The sequence below is a fragment of the Daldinia decipiens genome, assembly GCF_022478715.1.
Source record: "Daldinia decipiens strain CBS 113046 unplaced genomic scaffold F4813scaffold_39, whole genome shotgun sequence".
Classification (NCBI taxonomy): Eukaryota; Fungi; Ascomycota; class Sordariomycetes; order Xylariales; family Hypoxylaceae; genus Daldinia; species Daldinia decipiens.
The window spans coordinates 139,842-156,447 of NW_026054582.1; the positions used below are offsets into that span (position 1 = coordinate 139,842).

Below are 16,606 nucleotides of genomic sequence, written 5' to 3' on the forward strand. Positions count from 1 at the left end.
CGCCTCAGGATGGCACGTGTATAATTAGACTTGGTCTTGTAATTGGCCAAATTAAGTCTCCTTTCAAGTTGTATACTATCGAGTTATATAACTACTAGCAGTATAGTACAAATAAGAGGTATACATATGTTCTAGTTCTCCCGGACTTGTCAGCTATTGCCCTGTTATTGCTCTTTCCCATGTTTCCGTGACAGTCCTCCAGTACCGTTCGCCATCTGATCTCATATGCGATACGTGTGGACTACGTTCGAAGGCTTCTGTTCGTACCTCTAGTCCCTTTTCCGCAGCTTGCTTTGCATGCATTTTGACATGCCTCCAGTCAACCATGACATCAGCTGTGCCGTATATATACGAACGATTTGTCTGCTTAACCATGTCTAAGTCGTTTAAAACCCTCCAGTTTGCCGAGAGGAAATTCTCGCCAGTTATGAATCTTAGAGCGTGCAAGATCCAGAGGCACGTAACAAATGTAATGACGAACGGAGTCGCGATCAACCGGAGGAAGCCCTTTGGAAAGTTGATTATTATTACATTATAAGTAGGAGAAAAGGCAAATAATCCGGGACACGAATCGTACACTGCGACATGAAGCGGAAAGGGGCGCCCTGTCTGAGATTGGAACAGTCCATATAACGTTCGTATAGTAGCAGAGCCGCCATTCGAAAATACGTGCTAAATACGTGTTAGTACCTATGTTTGCGACGTCCTAGGTATAACTTCCTATCTCGTATAGGCACGTCCTTTAAAAGTGTGGGAACGAAATAAAAAGAAAATAAAAAGAGGTGTCTCATTTTACTGTGCCAGTGCTTTCATACATACCGTTAGGATCTCAGGTTCAGTTGGGGATGCCGACAGAAAGCCCGAATCGAGCTGGGACCGAAGGTACGTGAAAGCAGGCCCAACAGTTTTCTGTGCAAGAGAACGAGACATGGCTCCCTTGAAGACAAACTTGACCAGTATGATCATAGAGGTAGGATAAATGGCCTGGTAACGCGTGATATACTTGGCAATGTGTAAGTCTTGTGCGTCCATCCACGATGCAACGAAGATGAGCTTCGGGATTCGCAATCGGGTAGTTTGCTGCGTAACGATGGACTCGGGTTCATAGATGTATACGAAGGGAGTCAGTTCCTTCATCATCGATAGTGGTTTGACCATAGCCGTGGCCGGTTGGTTTGATGCCATCTCGTAGTTATGTACGTTGTCAAGTTATTAGATATTTGCCTGTTAATTCTTAATCCCTCATGCTATACAAGTTATAATCACGCCTTGGTTTGGTGTTTATTTATATAAGAGGTTAGTCTTTGGAAGGGATGTTTGATGCCTCCGCGGTGTTAAGACCCTTCCCTGCAGATCTGGTGATCTAGTAATCTGGGTAATTTCGGCGTAACCCTTGCTCCATTTGATCACCATTAATCGGTCATAACGGCAGTTCAAGTTGCCGACCCGCGTTTTGCCACTCTCACTTATATCTTCAACATCGAAAGAGAGTATCAACTTACGAGTAGTCATGCCAAACATAACACAGGCGCGACAGAATCTTGAAGAACGACGGTTACATGTATCCTAAAGCATACTGCAAGATACTACATAGAGACAGATAAGCGAATGCCTTGTATCTGTGCTACTTACATATCGCTTCTCTGAATTTAGTCCATGTGTACAACTCAGCCAAGCAAACTTCCAACTACCTGGCTATGACTATGACACGGTGTTTCTATAAGTCACATCTATACGGGCTCATATGCGTATAGCTTGTGATAAAGAGGCTACATGCAAATAAGTTGAAATAACTATAGCGTACCTACATCATCACTTACATTATCTATGTAGTGTATGACCTTATACGTCTGCAGTGACCCGCGTCTAGATTCCTCCTGATTTCATTGCGGTTTCCTACCTAGGTTACTTATTACATTGGTAAGGCGATGTCAAATCGCATCCTAGTTGAAGCGAACGACTATGTGTAGTGTGTACATGTACCCGGTCTAAACACATGTATGCAGGGTTAACTTTGAAGCCTCTCGGTTTCTATAAGTCTTAAGACGAACTCACTCTTAGATGACAGTCCTAACCACAACTTTAACCTCTTCCATTAACCCTATTTCCCATTTATACTTCTAGAACTACCGTACAAGCAATATTCAAAATGATGACTCTAAAGCCGCTCGCTCTGCTCGGGCTCCTAGTCCCATCTCTAGCTTCTCCTATTCTTGCCCAGCTGTCTTCGCTCAATTATACCCAAAGCCCTGCGCCTGGGGATTTTGACCACTCACTCTCCGTTCCCGGTTTCCGGTTCCGTCTTGCCAAACCACTCGCTTCAATCCCTATTGATAGAACGGTCCAAAACTACATAGACTTGAGACGCGTTCCCTACGACGTGCGCAAACCACGTCGCTCTGCGGCGACCTTGTTTGGTCAAGTCCAGCGCAGCAGCGGTGGAAAGGGGTATGAAAATGTCACAGCTATTAATCACTACGCCGCCGAGTATGCGGTACAAGCTTCATTCAACGGGCGGCAAATGGATGTTGTTATTGATTCAGGGTCTGCAGATACCTGTAAGTCAACATTAAAACCCCCCATTCACGTGTTAGGTTTTTGATCATAGCTTCATATTTAAAGGGGTCATAGGATCCAACTTCAGCTGCAAGGGAAGTCTGAATGAGACCGTATCAGATGATTTATGTGCTCTCGGCCCTGCATTCACAGGCAACTTCACTGGGGGGGCTCTACCTAATATGCACTTTGCTATTAAGTACGGGGATGGCGAAAGCGTACAGGGCCGTAAGTAGAACTCCATAAGGAATTACAACGGTGAAGTGCCATCGAAACAAGATAACGCTAATAATTTAAGATAGTATTGGGCAAAATGGTGAGTAACCTCTAATACCTACATATCGCAAAAGTGCTAGCGGAGGATATCCTATGCAAATCTAGGCTACGCGGATACACATATGGACAGGTACCCAGTGTTATCCACAGGAGTAGCCATTATCTGATTAATTTCTCATCTAGGACGTCGAATTTGCAGGAGTAACGGTTTTCGACCAGGAAATCGCAATTGCTAGTCAAGGCACATGGCACGGTTAGTATACGCCTCGTTTCTCGATAACGTTTTTTCTATAAATATTCTAACTTGAGCTTCTAGGTAATAATGTTACATCTGGTATCCTTGGGCTCGCCTACCCGTCCCTCACCAACGCTTACTGGGGAGATGACATTTACGACAATAGCCAGTTTCTCTCAGTCCAATATTCGCCCCTTTTTACATCGATGGTTACCAGTGGGTTGACCGCGCCATATTGGGCTATTGCTAGTATGCCAACTTCTCTTTTATGTTTCTTAGAAACATGCTAATATGATAGTAGTGGCTAGAAACTCGTCCCTTGGTTCCGTGAGCATCGGCGGAATGCCACCAGTGGATATTAGTAAGAGCGATCATGACCAGACCCCTATTATCATTGTAAGTAAACTCATACCCTACTAAGTTATTCCGCGAGTTGGCATGCGCATTAACCAATTAGGCGGATATGATCGACCGAGATAGTACTTCTTGGAAGCCATCTTTCTATACCATCGTACCGACAGCCTTTCGATTTGGGGGAATTACGACGGGCGGGCATTATCCGTTCATCTTAGACACTGCTACATCGTTGATCTACCTCCCACCAGGTGAATACGTTTTATTCAAATAGTTAAAGGTGTAGCTAATCTTGTGGTTAAGACCTAGCTGAAATGGTGAATGGGAAGTTCGACCCGCCTGCATCATACCTCTGGAATTACGGTGCATACTTTACAAGCTGCGATGCTATTCCCCCAGATTTTGGGGTCCAGATTGGAGGGACCACCTTCTGGGTTAATCCTAAGGATCTACTAAATAGGGAGGAGAGGGATCCTCTAACTAACCTATGCCAAACTGGAATCGGCAATGGAGGTACTGGGCCTTACATCTTGGGAATTACATTTTTGACCAACGTTGTTGCAATGATGAATATCGGATCTGGAAATATCGAGTTCTGGAGCCACCAGTTCTACTAAGATTTAAAGGAGACAGCTCTTAGGTTATATGTTTGCGAAATACAACATTAATAAGTATAAGGCGGGCGTGTTGGCTAGATTCTAACCTAGATTGTTACTCATAAATCAGGCTCGTCCGCCATCTAACTATTCCCCTTCGTCAATAAAACAGAAAGAAACCTTACGCGAGAGATAGTTACCTAACCTAGTTAGAAAGCTGTGATAGAATATTACAATGCCATATACCTTGGGTAGGTAATGTTCCGAGACGCTATGTATATTCTTGGAATAAGTGTAAGTCGACTTTAGAGGGGCTTGCTATAACCGAAATAGGGGTCCCAGGAAATAGGGGTCCCAGAAGGTCGGCACAGGATCTCCCGACATCCCTGTCGGCTTCTCTAGATCTGCTTGGCTGGGAATCTCCGTTCAGGCATTGCACGTGGTGTCGTGAATTCTGCGCGCTATCCTCACCGATAGGGACTGTCCTCGTTATCTTGAAATAGCCTCATCTTCTCTGGTCAGTTTCAGACAGTGAAAATAACCTAGCAGATCTAGTAAATTTTATTAGACGGATCAAGATTTCAAGCCAACCCAATCCTTTCTGGTTGCTTTAAGCACTACATGGTTTTCCGGAACAGTTTACGTAAATCCCGCATAGCGAGCAGACGTCGCAACGGCCAAACAGCATTGGTATTAGCGGTCAAGATAAATACCAAGGAAGCCTTAAGCGCAGGATCCCAAGGACTGTTAGGGCAGGGAGGACATCTTTATCATAGGCCGGATCTTAAGGAGGGAACCCGAACTATATAAAATTGCCACGATGAGGGGCGTCGTTGCAGGGGGCCGAAGAGGTCACGCGTCGAGTTTTTCCAAGGTGAGACGATGTGTTTTACTTCTCGACACCAACCTATTCGCTTCCTTTTACTACAACCGCCGGGGATTTATACACAATGTAGCGGATAATCAACCCCCGTGACAGTGCGGAGCGGGATCCAATCGCGATTGCGGGTTGGTTACTTGGTATGGTCCTATGGTCTGTGTGAAGAGCGGAAGTATGGCCGATTTAGTCAAAGTTGACTTATAGACTACCTATTCTTTTCTGACGTGGAAAAAACCTCGGTGGCTGCTGGGGTTAAAAGGAATTGGTGTATCGTGGCACCAACCACATGATGGGTGATTTACACCGGCAGTAATTCTTTTTGCTAGATGCAGGAGTTGTCGGTAATCTTCTCAAGCGGGAAATGAAGAAGATCATGTTTTTCGGGAGTAGTCGGTTGCGGGTGGACGGATTCTTATATTATTTTAAGTTAAGGAATAGGCAATTGGGATGTGTCTGTGTGTCTCGAATAGGAACGAAAAGAGATGTGGAAATTTAATACCAAAGTTGGTTTAATAATAATAGTTTGGTTGATGATGGCTAGGCAAGTGTACCTAGGCTGTAAATCCGTAGCTGAAAAGCTACCTTAGGTACCTAACCTAGGTACCTATCTAAAACTCTAAAAGAACAGGGTCCAGCTCGGCTCATATTAATTTCTGATTGGTTCTCTCGGCTTTCTCCATTGGTCCTTTTGCCCCGCATCGATACAAAGCGGGTTCTCCATTAGAATGCGGGGCCCTATTGCCGACTTTTTATATTTTTCTTGAGCTACCCCAGCTGCCTTGTGTTGCGCTGTAGGTAGCTGCCTGTCTGTTGTACATAGACCCTGTCGCTGGTTCCTGAGAATCCCGGTGTTACACCCAATCATGTCTTAGTAGTGACGGAATCTCCTGCATCACCGCAACTTTCCTTCTCATCCACGAATCCAGCCCATCGTCTTCTTTCTTCTGGATACAACACTGCACACCACGCCACCACGCATAGCTTTTTCACTACTTGGTTACCAAAAATATTAGAAGAAGAAGAAGAAGAAGAAGAAAAAAAAAGAAAAAGAAGAATACCAACGTGATATAGTCTCTTCTTTACTGGTCGTCTTTCTTAACAACCTGATCAGAATCCATAATCTCATCTCATCTCATCTCGTCCAATTCCTTTTTTCCGATTTCCAAATTTGCCTTTCTTGTCCACCCTTGTTGTACTTTCTGTACTCTCTATTACCTATTGCCTCACATGCTCCCGTTGCTTACGCCTACAATTAAAACCTCGCTACATCGGAAAGTTGGAAATCATGGCACCAGGCACTAACGGTCGTGTCGTCCAGGTCGAGGACACCAAGATCTGCGTTGTCATGGTTGGCTTGCCTGCACGAGGGAAGAGTTACATAGCACAGAAAGGTACTACATTTATCTTAGCCACACGCCAATCCAAACCCTCCCCTCCCTCTTCCTCTTCGAACCAGCTATTGTAAAACCTTAGAGGGCTGACTTGTCTTACTCGTTCTGAAGCCCAGCGTTACCTCCAATGGCTCTCTATCGATGCCAAGACATTCAACGTTGGTAACTACCGACGTCATGACGCTCCTCAACCGCCAGCCGATTTCTTCGCTACTAGCAATCTCGATGGAGAACGCAGACGTCGCGTCGCCGCCGAGGCCGCTATTGCCGACATGCTAAGCTGGTTTCGCCAAGGCGGTGTGATTGGTATCCTCGATGCTACCAATTCCACCAAGGAACGTAGGAAATGGGTCTACGACTTATGTACTAAGGAGGGTATCGAAGTCTTGTTCGTTGAATCCAAGTGTGATAACGAGGACCTCATCATGGCCAACATTCGAGACGTCAAGACTACCAGTCCTGATTACAAGGGCCAGGACCCTGAGAAAGCCGCTTTAGATTTCCGCAATCGCATAAAGAACTACGAGAAGGCATATAAAAGCATTGATGCCGACGGTGACGAGAATGAATATACCTACCTCAAGATTATGGATGTTGGGTCTCAGGTTATTATCAACCGTATACAAGATTACCTACAGAGTCGGGTAGTCTACTACCTAATGAACTTGCACATCCGGCCGAGATCAGTGTGGCTCTCGAGGCATGGAGAATCATTGTACAATCTCTATGGGCGAATCGGTGGCGATGCGGATCTGTCTCCGCGAGGACATCAATATGCTAAGAAGCTGCCTGAACTCGTTCGTCAGTCCGTCGGTGTAAGTTTATATCTAACCCAAAAGCTTTTGTTGGATACCAAGTCTTACATGGTTTGATAGGGTGACCGCCCCCTCACGGTATGGACCTCGACCCTGAAGCGCACTATACAAACAGCTCGTTTTCTACCCGAGAATTACAACCAATTGCAGTGGAAAGCATTGGACGAGCTCGATGCGGGTGTCTGTGATGGTATGACGTATCAGGAGATCAAGGACGTTTACCCGGAGGATTTCGTGGCGCGCGACGAAGACAAATATAATTACCGCTACCGCGGTGGTGAGTCTTACCGCGACGTTGTGATCCGTCTTGAACCTATTATAATGGAGCTTGAACGATCCGAGGATATCCTAATTGTTACCCACCAAGCCATATTGCGCTGTATATATGCATACTTCATGAAGAAGGACCAGTCTCACAGTCCCTGGATGAACGTCCCACTCCACTGTCTCATCAAACTCACCCCACGTGCCTATGGTACCGATGAGGAAAGATACCATGCCGATATACCTGCTGTTAGCACGTGGCGAGGCAAGGGGAGCACCGCTAAGCACGAAGATCCCGTCCCGGAGTCGAATTTGGGTTACACTCCGACAGCGGCAGTCCACTAAGAATTTGCCTCGATGATTTTCGGTATTATGACTGACGAAAATAAGATAGGTAGGGTAGAGCAGGACAACTACTACTACTAGATGATCCGGCGAATTGGTTCAGAGGGGCGCATTAACGGATGAATACATTGTTACGGTTCTTGTTTTGGTAATCGGCTTTGTGGATAAAAAGGAACCGCCGCATATTAATATACATAGAGTGGGGTGGGCTGCTTGCATGAAATACATGTCCGATGTTGTAAATATTTACAGACCTTTTTATATATCCCATGGGCACTAACCTAGATCATTAATACCGGTCAGAAATGGGTTAATGATGACTCCACTTCTTCATTCCTTAGGGGTGTACATAAAGCTATGTCCTAAGGGGAATACGTATCTACCTGAGGTATATAAATGGGATTATCCTGCATTAAAATTGCATGCACTCTATTTCACTGTTACAGCATCTGTATCACGCAATAAGAACTAAAATGCTCGAGTGAAGTAAGTTCCGATTGCTTGAGAGGCTGGACGTTAGTATTTTGGATACTACGTCAACCTCTTCTCTATCTTAAATTACTTCATTGCTCTTTATACACACCTATGCCTCTAACACCATCAGATGTGAGAGATACAAGAAATATACATCCCCACGCCGCAACCCCAGTGAAACTTGCCAACATGATTTCACTTGATTAATCAAGCACTAATTACTTCCTGGTAACTAACAGACGTTGTAGGTGGGTAGACTACCGCCCTGGTAGATGAAGCCGGCCTCCCACTGTGGCTCGTCTGGGCTGATGAGGGTGCCGGCCTGGCCGCCGGATACACATAGGGATTCAGCTGAGGCGAGCTGGCTGCCGACGAAGTTGGTGTCGGTCGATAGTTGTTGGCATAAGGCGCAAAAGAAGCCCCAACACGTTCCGTATTGAAACAATAGGCACGCGTTGGATGCCACTATGAGGGGTTGGTCTAGTGCAAACACCTCGTCGATCACATTATTGCAGTCGCTATCACCAGGTGGGGGGTTCTATGGACGAAGGACGAAATTTTAGTAAAGGAATGGGCGTAACTAAGACAAGACGGGTGGATGAAAGACTTGAGCTTCGACGTGGTCGACACAACTACTAGGAAAGGGGGGACATAAGGTGAGGGACATACCGAGTTCCTGCATTCATAAAAGTCACCAGCGGTGGATTGACGCGACGACAGGACCGAGCTGGTGGGAACTTGCTTCAAGTTCCCCTTATCGAGATGTAGCGACGGCTGGATGGTCTCAATTTCATACACGGGCTGTGGCCGGTGGGCTTCTTTTTGGACATGGTTAAACCCATCTACCGCAGAGGCGGCGAAACCGGCAATCAGAGTAAAGAAGCTTGACTTCATGGTGGCAGAAGTTTGTTTGAATTGCGTGATGAGGAGTGATCGACAGAGGCTGATATTCTCCGGGAATGGTGCATCATCTTTCCTGACCAGAAGACTATACGCATACTTTTTATACTACTTCCCCCACGCACATATCATACGCTTGGCTTGCAGAAAGACGGCAAACAGATAGGACTACATTCCGACGTACGGTAACCTTGAGCCCTAGGACCTGCCGGATGAGGCATTGGACGTTTTCGCCTCGGTGGGCAGATGATAGTTCGCGGTCTCGACCTGATCGCAGCTCAGCTCGTGGCCGGTCTAGAAACTGGCCATTATGTCCATGACCATGCTTCTTCACGGCTCTCCCTAGGCGATGGATGTGCCGGCCCTACCAGTCTAAATCCTGCCGTGACCTAAGCCTCGCAACCCCCCAGCATCGACCAATGATTTCCAACTTTCTCAGCAGCTTGTAAGGCGCCGGGCTCCACCTCAGCCGTGGCCATCACATCCCCATAGCATATCCTTGCGGAACTCCACCAGAGAATACACCAGAAGGCCGGACGAGTCCGAGTCTCGGCCGCGTGATACGACATGATCCAAGTGATATCTTGAGCTTACAATCACCTCACAGCTACCATATTGAGATGCCTCCTCGCAATGGTGTCACATCACATTGCAACGTGGTACCCACGCCCAAGTCCAATAAGACCAGGACACGGGAGACGGACATGGAAGAAGAGGGTAGTAGTTCGGCCGATGATGATGAGCCTAGCGTGCCACGAGTACGAGAGTAATGTTGAGGCGGAGAAGGGCAGTGAATAGGGGTCAGTGAAAGATCTTAATGAGGGGACGGTCCATCATATCTGCAGAAATGGAATCTACGAGGACAACATTTCCCGGCAGTACGAATGCATATAATACCTACGGAATAGTCCGTCACTGGGACTCCCCCTCAAGCAACCTGGGTAGCGGATATACTTCCCCATAGTATAATATCTACTAATCTATCTGGTAGAGATGACCAAGCATCTGGGGTACTGAACCCTCAATCTATCTCAGCCGGGTCATGAGATATAGGATTGTAAGCTGAACTGGTGCCGAGAATCTAATTTTGAATAAACCGACGATGCCACGACCAGGATGCCGGGGGAAGGCAGCTCTGAGAATCGATAGGAAAGGCGCGTGAGCGGGCAGTATGGGGGGTTGACTCGCGAGCCAGAACGATGAAGAACTATGTCGACTTTATCCGCGGATTTATCCAGTGCAACGGTATGCAAGCTGTAATGCACCTCAACCCACAACCCACAACCCTCGCGTTCGAGAAAGGGCGTCAAGGCAATAAGCGACGGAGTAGGGACAAGTACCCGGCAGCCTGGAAGGACCTAGTAGGTAGTAATATCGAGAGCGAGGGCCGGTAGTGTTTTTCATTTACAACACGTTTGTAATAACAGCTGCCGCATCAGCATTGGTAGAGAGCCAAGGACGGAAGACGCGGCCTGGGGGGTACAAGATATACGAGGTGTAATGGTAGATTGTAGTATTAACATTTGTTTATAATAGACCGAGGCGTTAGAGAATCCAAATAGAAGAAGGGAGGCCATCGTGAGCCAACCCAGATTGATCTCTGCATAATATAAGCCAATGTTTCTTATTTCTTTTCGAGAATATGATAAACTATGATTATAAGGGAGATGAGAATATGTATCCATTTCTTGAAATATTATTATTTCGTGGTTCGTGGACGATTTATCATGAATCTATATTGCTAATAATAAGATGGATGGAAATACCGAATATGAGGTTGTTGAAGTACTAAGTCGAGATCAGATTCTAGCCCATAGGTACCTACCTACCTACATTAGGTACATATCCGATGTAATACATAATACGTAGAGAGGCTTATGTGCACGGGCCACGATAGAGCCATGCTATGTAGAGCCATGCTATTCAGACTAATAGACCCACTTCTGCTTATCAGAATATGTTTTAATCGATAAGCAAAAAAAATTCCCTGAGCAAGTGGAACAACAGGTAAAAGTACCTAAGACAGCCCACTTCTCAAGCAACATTTATATACCTAACCAACAATCAATACAATCCATCGCAACATTTTCTCAGGAACTACTTAGGAACTACTCAGGAACTATGGAGTCAACCAAGTACGCCAAAAAGAGAAAGCTCAAGGACGCCAATGGCTCCAAAAGCGCCGAGTCAAAGTCAAAGGCGCTTCCCGTCAAGGCACCCAAATCCAAGAAGCTAAAGCGAGCTGCACCCGAGATTGCGGCTGAATCCTCAAACGACGACTCTGAAGCTGAAGATGACGTTCAAGAGCAAGATTCGGATGACAGTGAGAAAGAGGATGGCCAGGGCGAGGAAGAAACAGAAGAAGAGGATGCGAAAGAAACCTCTGAATTGAATAAGAGAGTGGAAGCGGCGAATGCTGAGGACGAGGACGATGGTCAAAATCCTCAAAACACAGATTTGCCCGTCGATAGCGCCATCGCCGCCCTCCAGACCGCGATCGGCTCCGATGCGCAAAACTTCGCCGACTTAAACTTGTCAGAAAAGACCACCAAGGCTATCAAGGAAGATATGGGCTTTGAAAAGATGACAACGATTCAACGGAAGGCAATCCCACCTTTACTAGCTGGCCGTGACGTGCTCGGTGCTGCAAAGACGGGTAGCGGAAAGACTTTGGCCTTCTTAATCCCAGCCGTGGAAATGCTGAGCGCACTGCGATTCAAGCCGCGAAACGGAGCCGGTGTTGTCGTCGTCTCTCCTACAAGAGAGTTAGCCCTGCAGATTTTTGGCGTTGCCCGCGAATTGATGGCGCATCACTCCCAGACATATGGCATAGTTATTGGGGGCGCAAACCGCAGGGCAGAGGCCGAAAAGCTATCCAAGGGAGTGAATCTCATAATTGCGACACCCGGGCGACTCCTAGATCATCTACAAAATACCCCTTTTGTCTTCAAGAACCTAAAGTCTCTGATTATAGACGAGGCCGATCGTATATTGGAAATAGGATTCGAAGATGAAATGCGTCAAATCATCAAGATCCTACCCAGCGAAGGCAGGCAGACCATGCTCTTCTCCGCGACGCAGACGACTAAGGTTGAAGATCTCGCCAGGATTTCTCTTCGACCGGGTCCCCTCTACATTAACGTCGATGAAGAGAGTACTAACTCTACCGTTGCGGGTCTTGAGCAAGGATATGTTACCTGTGAAGCTGATAAGCGATTCCTTCTTCTTTTCTCGTTTCTGAAGCGGAACCTGAAGAAGAAGGTTATCGTGTTTTTCTCCAGCTGTGCAAGTGTCAATTACTATGCCGAACTTCTAAATTATATTGATTTGTAAGTCCTCCATTCCCAGTGCCGCCGCGCCTCGATCCGTTAATAGATCACTAATAATATTTGGCAGGCCCTGTCTGTCCCTCCACGGCAAGCAGAAGCAACAGAAGCGGACAAACACGTTCTTTGAGTTCTGCAACGCCAAGACGGGTATCCTTCTATGTACGGACGTTGCCGCCCGTGGTCTAGATGCAAGTAGTCGAAGCGAATCTCGCAGCAGCATGTCACTAACTAGAGAATAGATTCCAGCAGTTGACTATATAGTTCAATTCGATCCTCCCGATGATCCCCGCGACTACATCCATCGAGTTGGTCGGACCGCACGTGGCGCAAATTCCAAAGGTCGCAGTCTCCTCTTCTTGCAACCCCATGAACTTGGCTTTTTGTCTCACTTGAAAGAGGCTCGCGTGCCTGTGCTCGAGTACGAATTCCCGGCGAAGAAGATTCTGAACGTCTCTTCGCAACTCGAAAAACTCATCTCGCAGAACTACTATCTCAACCAGAGCGCCAAAGATGGTTACCGGTCATATCTGCACGCTTACGCAAGCCATAGCTTGCGTTCTGTTTTTGATATAAACAAGTTGGACTTGACAAAGGTCGCCAAAAGTTTCGGCTTCTCTACGCCCCCGCGAATCGACCTCACGTTAGGCGCGAGTATGAGCAGGGATAAAAAGGTGCAAGGAAGGAGGGCATATGGCAGCCAGCCAAGGCAAACCCAGAAGTTCAAGAGGCGATAGTATTGGTCTGGGAATTCATAGCTGTGGAGTTTCGGTTGGGCTTTGATAATATACCAGTTTCTGTTACTTAAATCCTTCTTGCGGAGATAGACGGTATGGTAATGCAAGGTTGGATGCGGCCACTACTGGTGGAAGCTATATCGGCAAGATTGAAGATAGCATGCAGCACTTACATACGGTGCTATCACCTATCACCGAGACACGGTGATGTAGTATCACGAATGCGCCGTAGCGAGTCTACCAGTATTTGGTGAGGTCTGAGTTTACTCGGTTACAGCCTATGTATTCACGAATACCAACATCTCATACGAACCGTAACGCATATGGTATTATATATTCTATTTCGTTAGACCCTCGATGCCACACTATCAAATATCTTATTTAGTAGCGCGTGATTGACAGAACTCGGCGACCTGTACGCCCCAAGCCTCCTCCTTCTCAATACCCGTACTCAGGCCTAACTGAGGGCTAATATGATTGTGCCCGCCGAGGACATCGTAAGTGATATCAGCTTTCGTCCACTCCTTTTTGAATTGCTGCGCCGACTCATACATAAGCTCGGGGTCCAGTTCGCTGACGAGGACGCTGATCTTGACACCGGGTAGGACCGGCTCGGTGTCCCTTTTTTTCTCCTTCTCCAGAATACCAAGGGACGAGTTCTCCCAGATCTTGCCCTTCCCTAAGTATGCCTGCAGGATTGCGTTGTCGTCACCGCCCCAATGGAACGGTACGCCGAGCAATATCACGCCCCTGAGTAGCACGCCCGGGCCCTCCCGCTCCTCGGATACAACTGCCTCCCTGGACTCTTTGAACTCAGGGTCTAGGAGGTATGTCGTAACGTGGATGCCTCCGGCAGAATTACCCAGTAGAAACAAGTCAATGGATTCATACCCCTCCTGCTTCGTCAACTCCTTCGCGACCCAGTCGATGACAAGCTTAATATCCTCGCCGCCGGAGGGATACTTGGCGCCGTGAGAAATGAGACGGTAGTCCGGGACGATAACAGTAAAGCCATAGCGGGAAGCGAAGAAGTGGCCCACATTCTTGAACACCAGTCCATGGGCATACTCTTCGTTTATCTTACTGCCGCCTATGAACCCGCCTCCGTATAGGAAGATGAACACGGGCTTCGCGCGGAACTGTGGGGCCGCTCTACCTTGTTCCGGGTAGTAGACGTCGAGCTGCTGTCGTGGAGTGCTCCCATACTTATGCGTCTCGCGTCGCGTAGACTTGATCTCGGTCTCCTTCGCGAGGACGAGTGGCGCGTAAGCTGCAAAAGTAGGTAGCAGTAGATCATTGATTCCGCGCCCGAGCGGTCTCAGCTTGTCCATTATGTATGCTACGCGTACGAGGCGGTATACGTGCGAGGTAGTATACCTGAGCTAACTAACTACTGCGAAGTGTGGTGGTTTTTCAGGGTCCAACAGATTAGAAAGATGGTTGGTGGAGAGGTTTAAGACGACGGCCCCAGTTCAGATCGAATGGATAATACCGATTCTCTACCGTAGTATTCAATAAATTATTTGCATATGGATGCGGGGAATGGCATGCAGCTCATAAACCCATAAACCCGGCACCAGCATCGTCATCCCTCCATTGATCCTAGCGAGATGGGAAGTTGGACGTTGTCGTACGGCGAGTTTCGGCATTTCTGTCCTCCAGTCCTACAGTCCTATAGAATATAGAAGATAGAAGCCAAGACAAATAGTTACCGAGCGGACTAGGCTTGATTCTACTATTATTATTAGATCACGTTATACCCCTTTTGTTTGCTGTCGGTGTCAGAATTGGAGATGACTCGTAATTAATAGTTAAAGCAAACTCTAGTTCTATTTACTATAACTAACTAACTAACTAACTAACTAACTAACTAACTAACTAACAGGTAACTAGTAAGTATATAGATAAACCTATTACAATTTCTGCCCGGCGGTATCATGCACTGTTCTTGAAGGCAGAGCTTTGAATCAGAACTTGAGCGCCCATCCGGGTATTGACACCGTTTCCGATCAGTGAATCCCAGAATGTGTTGACGATGTGCACGGTTGCGAAGCGGATGAGCGGTGCCCGACTATACGTGTTGAAGAAGTAGTTGCCGGCGTAAGTGACGTGAAGGGCGCCTTGATCCTCCGCGGCGTTGCCGTCCGAGTGCCCGATCAACGACGCCTTCCAATGGTCGTGCATGTATGTGTTGGACACTGTAACCCACTCAGATCCGTGCGAGATATCGAGGAGTCCGTCGAGATCGTCCTTGATCGTCCTTGCCGAGGTTTAGGTCACCGGACAGGTCGCAATGGTCGACCCAGACATTTGATGATGCATCGATACCGATTGCCTCGCCGTTCTCGGCCAGGACCTTAGAGATCTTCATGTTACGGACAATAACATTGTTAACTTTGCGGATGTATAGACCGACTCCGGTGAGAGAACTGCCCTTCTCTCCGTAGATGGTCTTGTCGGCGGAGACGCGTACTTTGGCGGAACCGGAAATGGCGCCAGAGTCGACCATACCCCTTTTATATTATGTCTAGTCTTGGCGGACACTATTCTTTCGAATAACCAGGTAAAAAGGAGGTGATCACAAGCCAAAAGAAACGGTATACAGATAGGTATAGCAATGGCGATTATAATTGGTAATGCCAACTCAACACTATTTATCACCACCTTAACTCATACGTATAATAGATGTTTTACCAAAAAATAGTATTCAACGCCGCGCAATAAGTATAGAATTAACTCTGTCCGGCTCTAATGTCCGGCCAGCCAAGCGACCAGCCAAGCAGCAATGATACACCATCTCTTGTATACACAATCAGCGCTCCGTGGCTACTGCATATCGACCGGAAGAAATATTCAAGGCCTTGTTTCACCAACAGTGCCAGAAACCCAACTACACCGAACTGATTAGAATACGGCTCCTGGGCAAAGATATAGCATAACCAAGAAGAAGATGCCTAACTAAGGCTGACTTACCGTTTCCACATCTTGCCTACAGACCCGGTGTTGTACTGATCTGATATGCTCTCGCGTCTTTTGATGGCCTCCTTATCTGTGGGTCTCTTTTGATCGTAGAGGTTATTGAAATCGGGACCGGAGAACTGGGTAGTTGTTGTTAGCTAGAAGCCATCGAAATCCTAGAGTATTATATGATCTAGTACGATACTTGGATACAGAAAGACGTCAACTCACAGAGCCGGAACTGGTGTTTCTACCACCTTGCTGACTGGCCTTCCCGCCTTCGGGCTGTGCGGTACCCCGGTTGCTCATGTTGATTGAATATATATAGATATACTATAGATGCTGGTGGCTAGTAAATTATCTCAATATGATAAAATGTGACAAGATTTATTATTCATGCTAACATAGAAGTCAGCTCAAGCACTCAAGAGAACGATTATATAAGATTCCAGAGAAAGAAGCGGATCTCTCAACTACTGGATAAGCCTCAATGAATGAT

The 16,606-nt window shown here is 46.9% G+C and overlaps 7 protein-coding genes across 7 annotated transcripts; 3 read left to right on the plus strand and 4 right to left on the minus strand.

Annotated features, from left to right (window-relative positions):
- Window positions 1–44: 44 nt before the first annotated feature.
- On the minus strand, window positions 45–1,477 carry F4813DRAFT_215868 (uncharacterized protein). Its single transcript, XM_049239726.1, has 2 exons — window positions 820–1,477; window positions 45–672 (listed from the first exon to the last, which is right to left on the minus strand). The coding sequence occupies exons 1-2, from the start codon at window positions 1,183–1,185 to the stop codon at window positions 154–156; spliced, it is 885 nt and encodes a 294-aa protein (XP_049096136.1). The 5' UTR covers window positions 1,186–1,477; the 3' UTR covers window positions 45–153.
- A 672-nt stretch (window positions 1,478–2,149) lies between these two features.
- Window positions 2,150–4,038, plus strand: F4813DRAFT_392919 (acid protease; the record flags this gene model as incomplete). The annotated part of the gene is made up of 8 exons (XM_049247342.1): window positions 2,150–2,558; window positions 2,623–2,784; window positions 2,859–2,872; window positions 3,016–3,085; window positions 3,149–3,316; window positions 3,369–3,463; window positions 3,525–3,672; window positions 3,725–4,038. The coding sequence occupies 8 exons, from the start codon at window positions 2,150–2,152 to the stop codon at window positions 4,036–4,038; spliced, it is 1,380 nt and encodes a 459-aa protein (XP_049096137.1).
- A 1,938-nt stretch (window positions 4,039–5,976) lies between these two features.
- F4813DRAFT_215892 (bifunctional 6-phosphofructo-2-kinase/fructose-2,6-bisphosphate 2-phosphatase) lies at window positions 5,977–8,121 on the plus strand. The gene is made up of 3 exons (XM_049239727.1): window positions 5,977–6,288; window positions 6,400–7,103; window positions 7,164–8,121. Exons 1-3 carry the CDS (start codon window positions 6,183–6,185, stop codon window positions 7,710–7,712), a joined length of 1,359 nt encoding a protein of 452 aa, XP_049096138.1. The 5' UTR covers window positions 5,977–6,182; the 3' UTR covers window positions 7,713–8,121.
- A 42-nt stretch (window positions 8,122–8,163) lies between these two features.
- Window positions 8,164–9,277, minus strand: F4813DRAFT_215900 (uncharacterized protein). The gene is made up of 2 exons (XM_049239728.1): window positions 8,856–9,277; window positions 8,164–8,724 (listed from the first exon to the last, which is right to left on the minus strand). Exons 1-2 carry the CDS (start codon window positions 9,078–9,080, stop codon window positions 8,419–8,421), a joined length of 531 nt encoding a protein of 176 aa, XP_049096139.1. The 5' UTR covers window positions 9,081–9,277; the 3' UTR covers window positions 8,164–8,418.
- Window positions 9,278–11,087: 1,810 nt separating this feature from the next.
- On the plus strand, window positions 11,088–13,476 carry F4813DRAFT_371736 (ATP-dependent RNA helicase HAS1). Its single transcript, XM_049244645.1, has 3 exons — window positions 11,088–12,415; window positions 12,483–12,603; window positions 12,655–13,476. The coding sequence occupies exons 1-3, from the start codon at window positions 11,208–11,210 to the stop codon at window positions 13,147–13,149; spliced, it is 1,824 nt and encodes a 607-aa protein (XP_049096140.1). The 5' UTR covers window positions 11,088–11,207; the 3' UTR covers window positions 13,150–13,476.
- Window positions 13,456–14,777, minus strand: F4813DRAFT_215962 (alpha/beta-hydrolase). Its single transcript, XM_049239729.1, has one exon. It carries the CDS (start codon window positions 14,478–14,480, stop codon window positions 13,527–13,529), a length of 954 nt encoding a protein of 317 aa, XP_049096141.1. The 5' UTR covers window positions 14,481–14,777; the 3' UTR covers window positions 13,456–13,526.
- Window positions 14,778–15,684: 907 nt separating this feature from the next.
- Window positions 15,685–16,506, minus strand: F4813DRAFT_371738 (uncharacterized protein). The gene is made up of 3 exons (XM_049244646.1): window positions 16,339–16,506; window positions 16,123–16,247; window positions 15,685–16,039 (listed from the first exon to the last, which is right to left on the minus strand). Exons 1-3 carry the CDS (start codon window positions 16,414–16,416, stop codon window positions 16,003–16,005), a joined length of 240 nt encoding a protein of 79 aa, XP_049096142.1. The 5' UTR covers window positions 16,417–16,506; the 3' UTR covers window positions 15,685–16,002.
- Window positions 16,507–16,606: the final 100 nt, after the last annotated feature.